General features: G+C 41.5%; 1 protein-coding gene across 3 annotated transcripts in view; it reads left to right on the forward strand.

The window, feature by feature from the left end:
- The window catches only part of ENTPD1 (ectonucleoside triphosphate diphosphohydrolase 1), a 123,159-nt gene that overhangs the window by 97,243 nt on the left and 11,310 nt on the right, over positions 1-14,606 (forward strand). For all 3 annotated transcript variants that reach the window (XM_082633543.1, XM_082633542.1, XM_082633541.1), the window contains exons 3-7: positions 689-806; positions 3,263-3,413; positions 5,388-5,547; positions 6,226-6,465; positions 7,712-7,978. In XM_082633543.1, the coding sequence (XP_082489669.1) occupies positions 3,325-3,413; positions 5,388-5,547; positions 6,226-6,465; positions 7,712-7,978 (756 nt within the window). In that variant the 5' untranslated portion in view covers positions 689-806; positions 3,263-3,324. The remainder of the gene's footprint in view (positions 1-688; positions 807-3,262; positions 3,414-5,387; positions 5,548-6,225; positions 6,466-7,711; positions 7,979-14,606) is intronic.

Raw genomic sequence — 14,606 nt, forward strand, 5'->3', positions numbered from 1 at the left:
TCTTTTTACCTTTCCTCCTCCACCTTCTTTCTTACTTTATTCTTCCTTTCATTGCCTTCTATGCTTAAGAGCCAAAAGCATGACGTTAAAGTACAAATCTTTTAAAATTTATTGAATACAATTTATAGTTATATTTGTAATTATAAACAAGCACACTTAGTATTTTCCATGTCTCTTTTCCAGAGTACGGGCCACATACCAGGCCAGTTAAATCACAAATCTGGGGGTCAGACATCGGCATCAGTAGCCTTTGAAGCTCTTCAGATGATTCTAATATGATTCCAATGTGCATACACGTTTGGGAACTGCTAGATTGATGGCTTTCTACTCCCTCTATATTGTCTCGGCTACTTCAGTATATGGTTCTGAATCTTGGCTGCAATTTAGAATCACCTGAGAAGCTTCTAATAATATGGGTGCTTGGGCCCTACCTTGGCTGAGGCCTGGATATTTCTAATGTGCAGCCAGCACTGAGAGCCATAGTTCTAGAGGGATTGGTGTCCTGGTAGATCTTATGATCAGCACGACTCCAGGGACTCACTCCACCCCAACCTACCCCCACTATGAATTAAAATACTTTCTCATCTGTGTTTTTGAAAACCCATGTCTTTGTCGCCTTTCCGTTGCAAGCTGAATATGGAGAAGAATGATGTAATGCTGATAAGTTCTTGGTTTGTTTTGCCCTCAGTTTGGGATTGTGCTGGATGCGGGCTCTTCTCACACGAATTTGTACATCTATAAGTGGCCAGCAGAAAAGGAGAATGACACAGGGGTGGTGACTCAGATAGAAGAGTGCAAGGTAAAAGGTAAGATGAAGAAAAAGGGACCGGGAGACAGTGGGCATGAGAGCACGAGAGGCATGTGGGAAGTGCAACAACCATGCGAGGAGAAGGGAAGTCAAGTGAGGACGCAGCGGAGCTGCTCTTGTTGCTATTTTATAAATAATTGTTATCTTATCATCGTTATGAAAACGGTACCGAAATCAGTCCTTAATGGTGAAGCCCTCGAAAGATAAACTTTCACATAATTGGGCAATAGTAACTCCCATCAACAGAACAATTCTATGTGCCATGCACTTAGTACTGAAAATGTGTTATTTCATCCTCACAGTCTCCCTTTAAGGAATGTATTATTATTCCCGTTTTTTAAAAATGAGGGCACTGAGGTTGAAAGAAGTTATGGCACTTGTTTAAGGTTACTTGAGCTAGTAAGTGATGGAACTGGGGCTCGAACTGAAATCTGCCCAAATTTAACTAAGCCCTAATTGGTCATATGATTAGCAAATATTTTCTCCTATTCAGTAGGTTGTCTTTTCGTTTTGTCAGTGGTTTCCTTTGCTGTGCAAAGATCTGCCCAACTTTAAACCCATGTGTTAGCCAGTGGTTCTCAATTTTGAACCTGCGTCGAACCACCTGGAGGGTGTGTTAAAGCACAGGTGCTCGCTCTCGCCCCCCGAGTTTCTGGTTCAGTAGGTCTGGAATGAGGTCTGAGAATTTGCACTTCTAACAAGCGCCCAGGTGATGTTGAGGCTGGTGGATCCAGAGGATTGCTGCTCTTAATCTTTGTCCTCTAATCTATGGCTTGGAAGGAATTTTCAAAAGCCTTTAGCTTCTGTATAGGCAGGCAAATCATAGACCCTTAGGGCTGCGAAAAGGACCTTGTGGATCACTGAAGTCTTGTTTTATAGAAAAGGAAGCAAAAACCTGAAAGACTAGTGACTGGCAAGGAGGAACAGAACCAGGACAAGAATCTGGACCTCCAAGTTGCACTGCAGGCTTCCTGCTACTCTGAGCCACCGCATTGCATATTGAGTCTTTTCCTAGTTAGTTTCCTTTTAAGGTCACAAGACAAGTTAGAGTTGCGGACAGCAGCTCTTCCCTCTCCCTCCCGCCCAACACTCACGCCCGCGCCCTCACCTTTCTGACCTTCATCTCTCTTGGCCTTTTGAGCCAGGGACTCACTGTTTAGTTTTGGTCAGACAGGTAACCTAGGCCCCAGAAGATAATTGACTTTTAGTTTGGTGGCCTGTGGGGTCCACTAATTTTCATAGTTTATCAAGAAAGCTGTAGATAGGATACGTTTCCAAGAGAGCAAGTCGTTCTACCCAGTAGCCTGATGTCCTCAGAATCTGGCCCCATCAGTTCTGAGGTAGTATTTCAAGCATTTCTTAAAATCCAAATCCCTCATTTTATTGACTTCTATTTAATAATTCACTGCCTTCCATTTCTTCTTCCACGTGTTGTTGTGGTGTTAACCTAGCAGCTGTCTCCTGAGACACATATCCCCATGCGTGTTTGGCCTAATAAATGCAGTAATTTTCCCTTCTCAAAAGATGGAGTTCTCTAATCAAATATTTAAATAGAAAGGTGAGTTGAAAGCTACCAGTTATTGAAGGCCAGGCTTTTTGAGTCAAAACACTTAGCTGAAAACTTGGAGCTGATTTTCTCATTACAGTTAAGTAAACAGGCTATTTAAAATTTGGTGAATGATATGGATCAGATATCTGGTTACTTATTGTTAGAGCAAATCCTCACTATAAAGCACTGAAAATGTAGATGTTTAGCTTAAAGTGAGCCAAAATTGTTAACGGTTAAATAACTTCAAAAAACGTAAAGCATCTTGGCTCTCTAATCCTCTCCACAGCAGCAGTTAAAATGGCTCTAAAACTGGACAGTTTTACTAGGCAGACAGGGTATCAGAGTGGAAAAACTGCTGAGGAGACATGGGTTCTATGCCTGTTTCTTCTAACAAAGGAAGAAACATTACTTCAGAAATTTTAGGGTTAGTTAGTAGCTGTTCCTGTCTTTTCAGTAAAAGCCCACGTGCCTGGTACATATTTTAATTTTTGTTCTAACTGTTATCTTTTGCCTTTCCCATCTTCCAGGAATTAGTGTTGTTAATTACAACTTAGTGGAAGAAACGTAATAAAGCAGCTATATAGAGTAGTTATCTATAAGATCCCCATTTAACTCTGAGAGAGCCTGGTTTTGGGAAGGTTATGCATGCAATTGAATGTGAAAATTGCGCCATCCAGTGGCAAGATTACCGAACAGCAGACAGACCGGGCTTGAGGCCTGAAAATAAATCCTACCGAGGCTAGATTCAGTGAGTTACCCTCTAAGTACAAAAACTTAACAGATATCACAAAAAGAAATTGTCTCCTTGCATTTTCTCAGAAAACATCAGTATTTTCTCTAATAATGTGAAGATATGTCCTTTACTTTTAAAAACAATTTTCATCTGCTTCTACATTTTTCTCTAGGTCCTGGAATCTCAGAATTTGCTCAAAAATTAAGTGAAATAGACATTTATCTGACTGAATGCATGGAAAGAGCCAGGAAAGTGATTCCAACATCCCAGCACACAGAGACACCTGTTTACTTGGGAGCCACGGCAGGCATGCGGTTGCTCAGGTATAGCAGCCTGTACGGACTGAGAGCTGCAGGGAGATAGGTTTGGCAGTTGCTAGAGCCTCTGAGTTATGGGCGAATGCCACACTTCTCTAACACCCCAATTCTAGACATGCTAAATGTCCACACCTAAGAAAGAAAATCTCAGTAAGTGGGTAAAATTCCCAAACTCTTAGCTTGCATAATGATGGGAGTTTAAGTATGTAAAAAAAAAAAAAGGCCTCTTGCTCATCTCCCCACAGGGAATTCAAGGGAGTGATGGCACAAAAAGAGGAAGATTGAGCCTTTTATACTCTGGGATTTGGGGCTACAGATTTAGCAGTTCCACATCTGGGAGGAGGAAGGCCAGAGGAGATTCGTAGACATCCAGAGACACAAATCATCACAATTAGCACATCTTTACTGGTCACCACTTAGTATCTGTGGGCATTATTTGTTCATTTGTTTGTTCATTCATTCATTCAGTTTGTATTGACTGCCTGCTCTGTCCCAGGACATGGAAGTAGGTGACTCATCTTCCAAGATCAGAGTTTTGATACAAGACGACCAATTCTTTGATAGAAGAGTGCTCAGAGCTGCTATGGGAGCATACTTGTCCCTGCCAAGAATGGGAGGAGGTCAAGAAGACTCACCAGAGGAGGGGATACATGAGCCAAATCATGAAGGACTTGTGGGGGGAGGGGGAAGGGCATTACAGGCAGAGCAGACATCATGCGTTCCATAACCTATGTTTATTTGGCACCTGTTACGTGTCAGGCATAAGTCCCTGCTTTCCTGGATCTTGTGTTCTAACAGATGTGCAAAGGAGTGATATGTGAGAGACCAGGGCATGTTCAGAGGAGTATAGATAGTTCTGCATAGATAGAACGTAGGGTACATAGAGTTAATACTAATAATGACAATGGTAATGGTAGCAGCTTGTATTTGTTGGGCCCTTACTATGTTCTTAGCACTGTGCTTTAATTTAAATCACTGTAACTCTATGAAGTAACAGGTATTATTAACTATTATTAACCAGATGAAGGAAGCTGTGGTGTACAGATGTTAAGTAAGTCACCAAAGGTCACACACCTGGCAAGTGGTAGAGCCAGGATTCTGAGTGGGATTCTGAGAAGGCAAGACTCGGATCACAAAGTGCCTTGTGGGCCATGCTAGGGAGTTTGGAGTTTGTCTGGGAAACAATGGGAAGCCGTTAAAGGATGTTACACAACATGATAGAGAGGTGGATTGGAGGAGAGGAAAACTAGGGATAAGGAGGCCAGTTGATAGGGTAAGGAAGCCATTCAAATGAGAGCTTACTGGGGTCTAATGCCAGTTGGAAGGCAGCATTTTCTGACCCAGAGACTCTCAGTATTATATTGCCTAGATCTCGGAAGCAATTGTATTCCATCTTCATTGTGACAACCCTGGAAGATTTCTTCTTTAGATCTCAAGGTCTCAGACCCAAAAACCAAGGCAAAATATGAGAAAGATTTTTTTACCCCACTCTGGCACCAGCTGAGGTTGGGTATCTGTCCCAGGACGTTTTCCACTTGGTGTCTACTAGAGCCCTAATTAAAAACTTCAAGCAGAGCCTTGAGGCTACGTAAGCAGCTTGAAGCCACCGGCAATGGCTAATGTAGCACACATCAGCTCTAGGCTTGGTGATCAAACAATATCCAGCTACCACCACCACAGCAATTAAAATTACTCTGATAATTTCTTGGAGCCAGGGAACAACAACGAAAATGGTATTTTAAGAGGACCAACCTATGTAGGGATTGAAGGGATCTGGATTTGGAGAAGAGGGGCCAAAAGAGTAGTTATGCTTCTCCCCAAAGGAGGGCTTCTCAGACAGCCATGTGTGGGGATCTCCATCCTTCTATTTATTGCAGTGAGTTTATGCTTCACTTCCTAGGGGAACTGGCTGGAAGTTCTGGCTGCAATGGGTAGTCATAGTTATTCAGACAAAACCAGTAACCTCAGCTCTTTGTGCAGGATGGAAAATGAACGGTTGGCAGACAAGATCCTGGCTGCGGTGGCAAAGAGCATCAGCAGCTACCCCTTTGACTTCCAGGGTGCCAGAATCATCACTGGCCAAGAGGAAGGTGCCTATGGCTGGATTACTATCAACTATCTGCTGGGCAGATTCACTCAGGTGATTGTCTCACAGCATCCATGGAGGTGGCTCCCTGTGGGTCAATGCCATTGATATCTCAGGCAGTACTTGGATCACTAGACAGAATGAATGATGGATAAATGAACAAATTAATTTACCCTCACATTTGCAGGGGTCAACAGAGGTATAATTCTCTCACAAGAACTCTTACTATTGGAGAATAAGGAAGCCATATACAGAGATACAGAAAAAATTTTTTTTAATCTATCATTAAAAATAAAGATAGCTAATATTTGCCTAGTGCCATGTGTCTTGTGCTATGCAAAGCACTTTTCATGTACTGTTTGACTTAATCTTCAGAATAACCATATGAGTTGTTCTCTCATTTTAGAGCCTCAAATCGAGGCCTAGAGGAGACAATTATTCTGCCCAAGGTCACATGGCTAATAAGCCAATGAGTAGGGATTTGAACTTGAGTCTTTCTGGCCCCAGATCTCGTGTTTGTAAACTGCTCCTATGTTGCTGCAGTCTGAGCTATGTCTTTGAAGCCCCTGTTTTCTTGCTGTTGATCTGATGCAGACTCAGGAACCTCTGGTGAGCTTTGTTTCACCCTTATCCTCCTGCTCCTTTGCCTTAGGAAGTCCCTGAGTCCAAGAAATAGCATGAAAAGGGGGATGTCCAGATCCTTCTACCACTGGTGACTGTACTGTCTTTCAGAAATTGGGTTGGTTTAACCTGAAACCAAGTGAAGGCAATACTCAGGAAACCTATGGAGCTTTAGACCTTGGGGGAGCCTCTACACAAATCACTTTTGTGCCTCGAAACGAAACGACTGAGTCTCCTAACAACACTCTGCACTTTCGCCTCTATGGCAAGAACTATGGTGTATACACACACAGCTTCTTGTGCTATGGGAAGGATCAAGCCCTCTTGCAGAAACTGTCCAAGGACCTTCAGGCAAGTGTAACTGAATCCAGACCACCCTCCCCACAACTGGGCCACCAGCCCCCGTGTCCTTGTTTTCTCTTTCTATTTCAGTAACTGGTCTGAAGTTGGTTACTGTACTTTCCAAACCTTTTCAGGCAGGATATCTAACTACATCTGTTCAAGCCCTGTGAATTGTCCCATCCAGACACCACCTCCTATGTTTGTTTACTGCACTGTCTCCAAGGACATGACTCAAATCCTTTCTTTGGAAATAATTTCTCACCCCTGTGGGGCTGACAATGAAAAGTACATGCTACAGTAGTGTGTGTATGTGTGTGCGTGTGCGCGCACACACAGTTTTTAAGCTCTTTCCCACTTTTCAATCTCCATTTCCTACGAACTGCAGAAAACAAGGCTATTAGAAACAACCTGGAGAGGAGGAGAAAAAAACTTCAGGGAAAATGCAGAGTTTATGGATCAACACTTCAAATCTTGTCCCCAGACACTTTTTGCATTTTGAAGGCGAGAAAAGTTAAACATACTCAAAATCATGCAAGTACCAGCACATCCTGACAAACACAGAGCAAGGATGTCAAATCCAGCTGTTCCCTGTCTCTACTGAAAGGACAACCAGTTCTCTGCTTTCCTCCAAAGCTCGCTCTCTGGTTCTCAGAAACACTATCAATAAGATGACTGCCATGGGAGGAGGGGCTGCTGAGAGATGCCTAGTGAGCCCTAAGTTTCCACTAAGCCTCTCATCCACAGCTGCCCCTTTACTTCTCTTGAACATACTGGGTTGTGGGTTGAAAATCATTTTGATACTCCTGCCTTAAATGATCTGAGGCACTTCCAGCTCTTGAAGCTTTTGCTTTTTGGCTTGGAGGTAGGGCCAGGGATATAGGCAGACCCCCAGAGAACTACCCTAGGCTCGGAATTTTGAGAGCCTTGAGAGTTTTCCTTGTGGATCTGCTTCTGACCTACGCGATTAGTACCAAGCGCTAGGGGCCATTCTAAATTAATGGAATTTCTGGGCCCAGCTTCAACTATATTAGCTTTCTGTGAATAGCGAAAGTTCATTTACATCTGATACCACTTCTGGTGCCTGTTATACAAACACGACTGTTACCCAAGGGTAAAAAAGGCAGAGCAGGGGCATATTGATGCCAGGGCTGAGTGCCTGGCTGTTTTTCAATTGCTACACATTATTGAAGTCAGACTGGTGCTTTTGTACTCAAAGCATTTGCACATGATGCCTTCAAGTGATTTTTCTATTCAGGGTACAAATGGAACCATCCGTGACCCATGCTTTCACTCTGGATACCGGAGGAAAATGAACATGAGTGACATTTATGAGGCTCCCTGCACAAGGAGATTTGAGGAGACTTTTCCATTTTTTCCATTCCCTGAAGTTGAAATCCGTGGCGCTGGAAACTATCGACAATGCCGGCGAAGCATCCTTCAACTCTTTAACACCAGTTACTGCCCTTACTCCAGCTGTTCCTTCAATGGGATTTTCTTGCCACCCCTCCAAGGGAATTTCGGGGTAAGTTTGTGACATGATGATGTATTTGTTACAATGGTTTTTGGTTGCAAATTACAGAACATGTGCCTACAAAGGGTTTAAAGAATAGGATTTATTTTTCTCTCACATGGTAATAAGCCTTGAGGTAGATAATTCAGGGTTAGTTCTTTAGCTTAATTATGTCAGGCCGTGGGTTCAGCTTTTCAGTTATTCTCTTGGCCTTATTGTGGTGCTACGATGGCAGCTATTGCTCTAACTAAGTATTATGTCTTCACATGCAAAGCCAGCATAGGAAAGAAGGAAGTTTATCTCACATACATCTCTCTCCAACTTTGCAGAATTGCCAACAAACATCTTTTCAGATGCCATTGGCCAGAATTTGGTAAAATGCACACCTCTGGGGCTTCCCTGGTGGCGCAGTGGTTGAGAGTCTGCCTGCTGATGCAGGGGACACGGGTTCGTGCCCCGGTCCGGGAGGATCCCACATGCCGCAGAGCGGCTGGGCCCGTGAGCCATGGCCACTGAGCCTGTGTACCTGGAGCCTGTACTCTGCAATGGGAGAGGCCACAACAGTGAGAGGCCCGCATACCGCAAAAAAAAAAAAAGAAAAAATGCACACCTCTGAACCAATCTGTGATAAAGGGGAATGGGTTACCATGATGGTTTAGACTAATCATTGTTCATCCCCTGAAACTGGGGAGTCTTCCTGAGCAAACTGCTTTCCTCTACTAGGTATAATCAGGAATCTGTAATCCAGGAGATGGGAGCTGGCTGTTGGGTAGGCACCCATTAGGATCTGCCACAGGTGGCTTCTCAGATGTCAGAAGAAGGAGAAGCAGCAGTTAGATGTCTTGGATAAGGATTTTCCCTATAAAGACACTTAGGAAGTAGAAACTCAGGGAGTCCCAAGGAAACAAGAAAATAGCATCATTTTCATTACATTTTGAACCGTTGGGGGACCATTTGAATCCTGACTCCAAATCCCTTCTTTTCCTGATTTTCCAGAATAAGATAAAATATTTGAGCAGAAATAGAAGAGGTGCCCCTTGATCTAGTCATTATTCAAATGTCATATTTCGGTCTTGGAGACCAAGAATGATAGTAATCATTGTTTATTAGTATACTGCTAAGTTAGCTACCATCAATTGAGTTCCAATTATTGACTAACAGATCTGTTATCTCACTTAATCACTTTAAGATATCATTCAAAGAAACAGTGAGCTTTTGTCTACCTTCACACTCTTTCTCCCTTTTTCAGAAAAATAGATCCACATGTAAGGAAGGAGATTCTACTCCCCTCTCAAACCCCAGCAGAAGAGTTTCTCCCAAGGTCTCCTGGCCCAACCCAATGTCACAGAAAGAACTTCCTGGAGAGAGCACAGGCCCTGTAGTAATCATATCTGGCTTAAATTCTGGCTTTGCCATTTGTGAACTATATGGAGCTCTTCATTCCCTTGGTCTCTGGAAAACAGCAGTGGGTAGAATCAAGGATCCTGGCTTACCTTAACCATGGCCCAGACTGCAGTTTCCCTGCCCCTCCAGTTTCCTGAGGGAAATACATGACTGCACAATGATGGCAGAGTAATACTTGGTCATTTGTTGGCTCCAACCCCAAATTCAGAACAAACTAGACTCTCACCTGGATGCCCTATAGCTGAACTGGCACTGGCTGCCCATCCTGGACTTTTTTGAGCCAAGTCCCTTGCCTTGGATCTAGCTGCTGGAAGAGAAAGGAGGGTGCCACAGAAGGGAGGACGGTGGCCAGGAATGCTGGGAACAGCCAAGGGCCCTTTCCATTCCAGACATTGCTAGGAAGTATTGCAGTACATCTGAAGGAAAAACAATATATTATTTTGTGTTGACCTTTTAACTTTTTTGAAACCTTTGCCTCCTGGGAGAACATGGCCCAGTTCTCACCTTCAAGCTTGACAAACGCTTCTGACTTCGCAGGGTTGGGGGTTGGGGGTTGGGGGTGGAATTTCTTGCCTTTGAATGTGCCTCCCCCAATCAAGGTAGGGATACAGAGTTGGAAAAGCATGGAGGAGCTCCTCCTGGTAGCTTTTCTGTTTGGTCACTTAGTCCCTCAGAGAAAGACTTGTACACTGAAAACCACAAAACACTGATGAAGGAAATTAAAGAAGACACAATGGAAAGACATCCTCTGTTCATGAAAGGCTTAACATTGTTAAAATGCCCATACTATTATACCAAAAGTGATCTACAAATTCAATGCAATCCCCATCAAAATCCCAGTGGTGTTTTTTACTGAAATAGAAGAAAAAATTATAAAATTCATTTGCAATTACAAAAGACCCTAAATCGCCAAAACAGTCTTGAGAAAGAACAACAAAGCTAGAGGTGTCACACTTGCTGATTTTAAAATATATTACATTACATTTAATTAAAATTAATATAATTAAAACAGTATGGTACTGGCATAAAGACAGACATATAGACCAATGGAACAAAATAGAGTCCAGAAAAAAATCCACACATATATGATCAACTGATCTTTGACAAGGGTGTCAAGAACACACAATGGGGAAAGGACAGTCTCTTCAATAAATGGTATTGGGAAAACTGTGTATATCCACATGCAAAAGAATGAAATATATGATTAGACCATCCACAAAAATCAACTCAAAATGGATTGAAGACTTGAACACAAGACCTGAAACTATAAAATTCCAAGAAAACATAAGTGAAAAGGTTCATGACATTGGTCTTAGCAATGACTTCACAGATATGACAGCAAAAGCTCAGGCACCAAAAGCAAAAATAGACAACTGGGACTACATCAAACTAAGAAGTTTTTGCACAGCAAAGGAAACAATCAGCAGAGTGAAAAGGCAACCTACAAAATGGGAGAAAATATTTGCAAACCGTGTATCAGATAAGAGGTTGATTTCCAAAATACACAAGGAACTCCAACTCAATAGCAAGAAAAACAATAACCCAGTTAAAAAATGGGCTAGAGAGTTGAATAGACACTTCTCCAAAGACAACATACAAATGGCTAACAGGTATATTAAAGGTGCTCAACATCACTAATAATCTGGGTAATGAAAATCAAAACCACAGTGAGGTATCACCTCATACCTGTTAGGATGGCTATTATCAAAAAAGCCAGGGGCTTCCCTGGTGGCGCAGTGGTTGAGAGTCCGCCTGCCGATGCAGGGGACGTGGGTTCATGACCCAGTCCGGGAAGATCCCACATGCCGCGGCGAGGCTGGGCCCGTGAGCCATGGCCGCTGGGCCTGTGCGTCCGGAGCCTGTGCTCCACAACAGGAGAGGCCACAACAGTGAGAGATCCGCGTACCTCAAAAAAAAAAAAAAAAAAAAAAAAAAGCCAAAGACAAGTGTGGTGAAGATGTGGAGAAAAAAGAACCCTTGTATAGTGTGGGTGCAGCCAGTATGTAAAACAGTATGGAGGTTACTCAAAAAATTAAAAATATATTTATCATATGATCAAGTGATCCTACTTTTGGGTGTTTATCCAAAAGAATTGAAATCAGGATCTGGAAGTGATATTAGCACACTAATGACCATTACAGCACTATTCTCAGTGGCCAAGGTGTGGAAACAACCTAAAGTTCTACTGACAGATGAATGGATTTTTAAATTTTTTTTGAATTTTATTTTATTTTTTTATACAGCAGGTTCTTATTAGTTATCTAGTTTATACGTATTAGTTGTATGTAGGTCAATCCCAATCTCCCAGTTTATCCCACCACCACCCCCATACCCCCAACCCCGCTTTCCCCCCTTGGTGTCCATACGTTTGTTCTGTACATCTGTGTCTCTATTTCTGCCTTGCAAACCAGTTCATCTGTACCATTTTTTCTAGATTCCACATATATGCGTTAATATACGATATTTGTTTTTCTCTTTCTGACTTATTTCACTCTGTGTGACAGTCTCTAGGTCCATCCACATCTCTACAAATGACCCAATTTCATTCCTTTTTATGGCTGAGTAATATTCCATTGTATATATGTACCACATCTTCTTTATCCATTCGTCTGTCGATGAGCATTTAGGTTGCTTCCATGACCTGGCTATTGTAAATAGTGCTGCAATGAACACTGGGGTGCATGTGTCTTTTTGAATTATGGTTTTCTCTGGGTATATGCCCAGTAGTGGTATTGCTGGGTCATATGGTAATTCTATTTTTAGTTTTTTAAGGAACCTCCATACTGTTCTCCATAGTGCCTGTATCAATTTACATTCCCACCAACAGTGCAAGAGGGTTACCTTTTCTCCACACCCTCTCCAGCATTTGTTGTTTGTAGATTTTCTGACGATGCCCATTCTGACCAGTGTGAGGTGATACCTCATTGTAGTTTTGATTTGCGTTTCTCTAATGACTAGTGATATTGAGCAGCTTTCCATGTGCCTCTTGGCCATCTGTATGTCTTCTTTGGAGAAATGTCTATTTAGGTCTTCTGCCCATTTTTTGATTGGGTTGTTTGCTTTTTGATATTGAGCTGCATGAGCTGCTTGTATATTTTGGAGGTTAATCCTTTGTCAGTTGCTTCATTTGCAAATATTTTCTCCCATTCTGAGGGTTGTTTTTTCGTCTTGTTGATAGTTTCCTTTGCTGTGCAATAGTTTTAAAGTTTCATTAGATCCCAATTGTTTATTTTTGTTTTTATTTCCATTATTCTAGGAGGTGGGTCAAAAAAGATCTTGCTGTGATTTATGTCAAAGAGTGTTCTTCCTTTGTATTCCTCTAAGAGTTTTATAGTGTCTGGTCTTACATTTAGGTCTTTAATCCATTTTGAGTTTATTTTTGTGTATGGTGTTAGGAAGTGTTCTAATTTCATTCTTTTACATGTAGCTGTCCAGTTTTCCCAGCATCACTTATTGAAGAGGCTGTCTTTTCTCCATTGTATATTCTTGCCTCCTTTGTCAGAGATGAGTTGACCGTATGTGTGTGGGTTTACTTCTGGGCTTTCTATCCTGTTCCATTGATCTATATTTCTGTTTTTGTGCCAGTACCATATTGTTGTGATTACTGTAGCTTTGTAGTATAGTCTAAAGTCAGGGAGTCTGATTCCTCCAGCTCCATTTTTTTCCCTCAAGATTGCTTTGGCTATTCGGGGTCTTTTGTGTCTCCATACAAATTTTAAGACTTTTTGTTCTAGTTCTGTAAAAAATGCCATTGGTACTTTGATAGGGATTGCATTGAATCTGTAGATTGCTTTGGGTAGTATAGTCATTTTCACAATATTGATTCTTCCAATACAAGAACCTGGTCTATCTCTCCATCTGTTTGTGTCATCTTTGATTTCTTTCATCAGTGTCCTATAGTTCCCTGAGTACAGGTCTTTTACCTTCTTAGGTAGGTTTATTCCTAGGTATTTTATTCTTTTTGTTGCAATGGTGAATGGGATTGTTTCCTGAATTTCTCTTTATGATCTTTCCTTGTTAGTATATAGGAATGCAAGAGATTTCTGTGCATTAATTTTGTATTCTGCAGATTTACCAAATTCATTGCTTAGCTCTAGTAGTTTTCTGGCGGCATCTTTAGGATTCTCTATGTATGGTATCATGTCATCTGCATACAGTGACAGTTTTACTTCTTCTTTTCCAATTTGTATTCCCTTTATTTCCTTTTCTTCTCCTATTGCCATGGCTAGGAGTTCCAAGACTATGTTGAATAATAGTGGTGAGAGTGGACATTCTTGTCTTGTTCCTGATCTTAGAGGAAATGCTTTCAGTTTTTCACCATTGAGAATGATGTTTGCTGTGGGTTTGTCATATATGGCCTTATTATGTTGAGGTAGGTTCCCTCTATGCCCACTTTCTGAGACTTTTTATAAATGGGTGTTGAATTTTGTCAAAAGCTTTTCCTGCATCTATTGAGATGATCATATGGTTTTTCGTCTTCAATTTGTTAATATGGTGTATCACATTGATTGGTTTGCATATATTGAAGAATCCTTGGCGTCTCTGGGATAAACCCCACTTGATCATGGTGTATGATCCTTTAAATGTGTTGTTGGGTTCTGTTTGCTAGTATTTTGTTGAGGATTTTTGCATCTACATTTATGAGTGGTATTGGTCTGTAGCTTTCTTTTTTTGTGGAATCTTTGTTCTTGGTATCAGGGTGATGGTGGCCTCATAGAATGAGTTTGGGAGCGTTCCTTCCTCTGCAATTTTTTTGAAGAGTTTGAGTAGGATGGGTGTTAGCTCTTCTCTAAATGTTTGATAGAATTTGCCTGTGAAGCCATCTGGTCCTGGACTTTTGTTTGTGGGAAGATTTTTAATCACAGTTTCAATTTATTACTTGTAATTGGTCTGTTCTTATTTTCTGTTTCTTCCTGTTTCAGTCTTGGAAAGTTATACCTTTCTAAGAATTTGTCCATTTCTTCCAGGTTGTCCATTTTATTGGCATAGAGTTGCTTGTAGTAGTCTCTTAAGATGCTTTGTATTTCTGTGGTGTCCGTTGTAACTTCTCCTTTTTCATTTCTAATTTTATTGATTTGAGTCTTCTCCCTCTTTTTCCTTGATGAGTCTGGCTAAAGGTTTGTCAATTTTGTTTATCTTTTCCAAGAACCAGCTTTTAGTTTTATTGATCTTTGCTATTTCTTTGCTTCTATTTCATTTATTTCTGCTCTGATGTTTACGATTGCTTTCCTTCTAC

This window comes from Mesoplodon mirus (assembly GCF_964341445.2).
Source record: "Mesoplodon mirus genome assembly, chromosome: 2".
In the NCBI taxonomy this organism is placed as follows: domain Eukaryota; kingdom Metazoa; phylum Chordata; class Mammalia; order Artiodactyla; family Ziphiidae; genus Mesoplodon; species Mesoplodon mirus.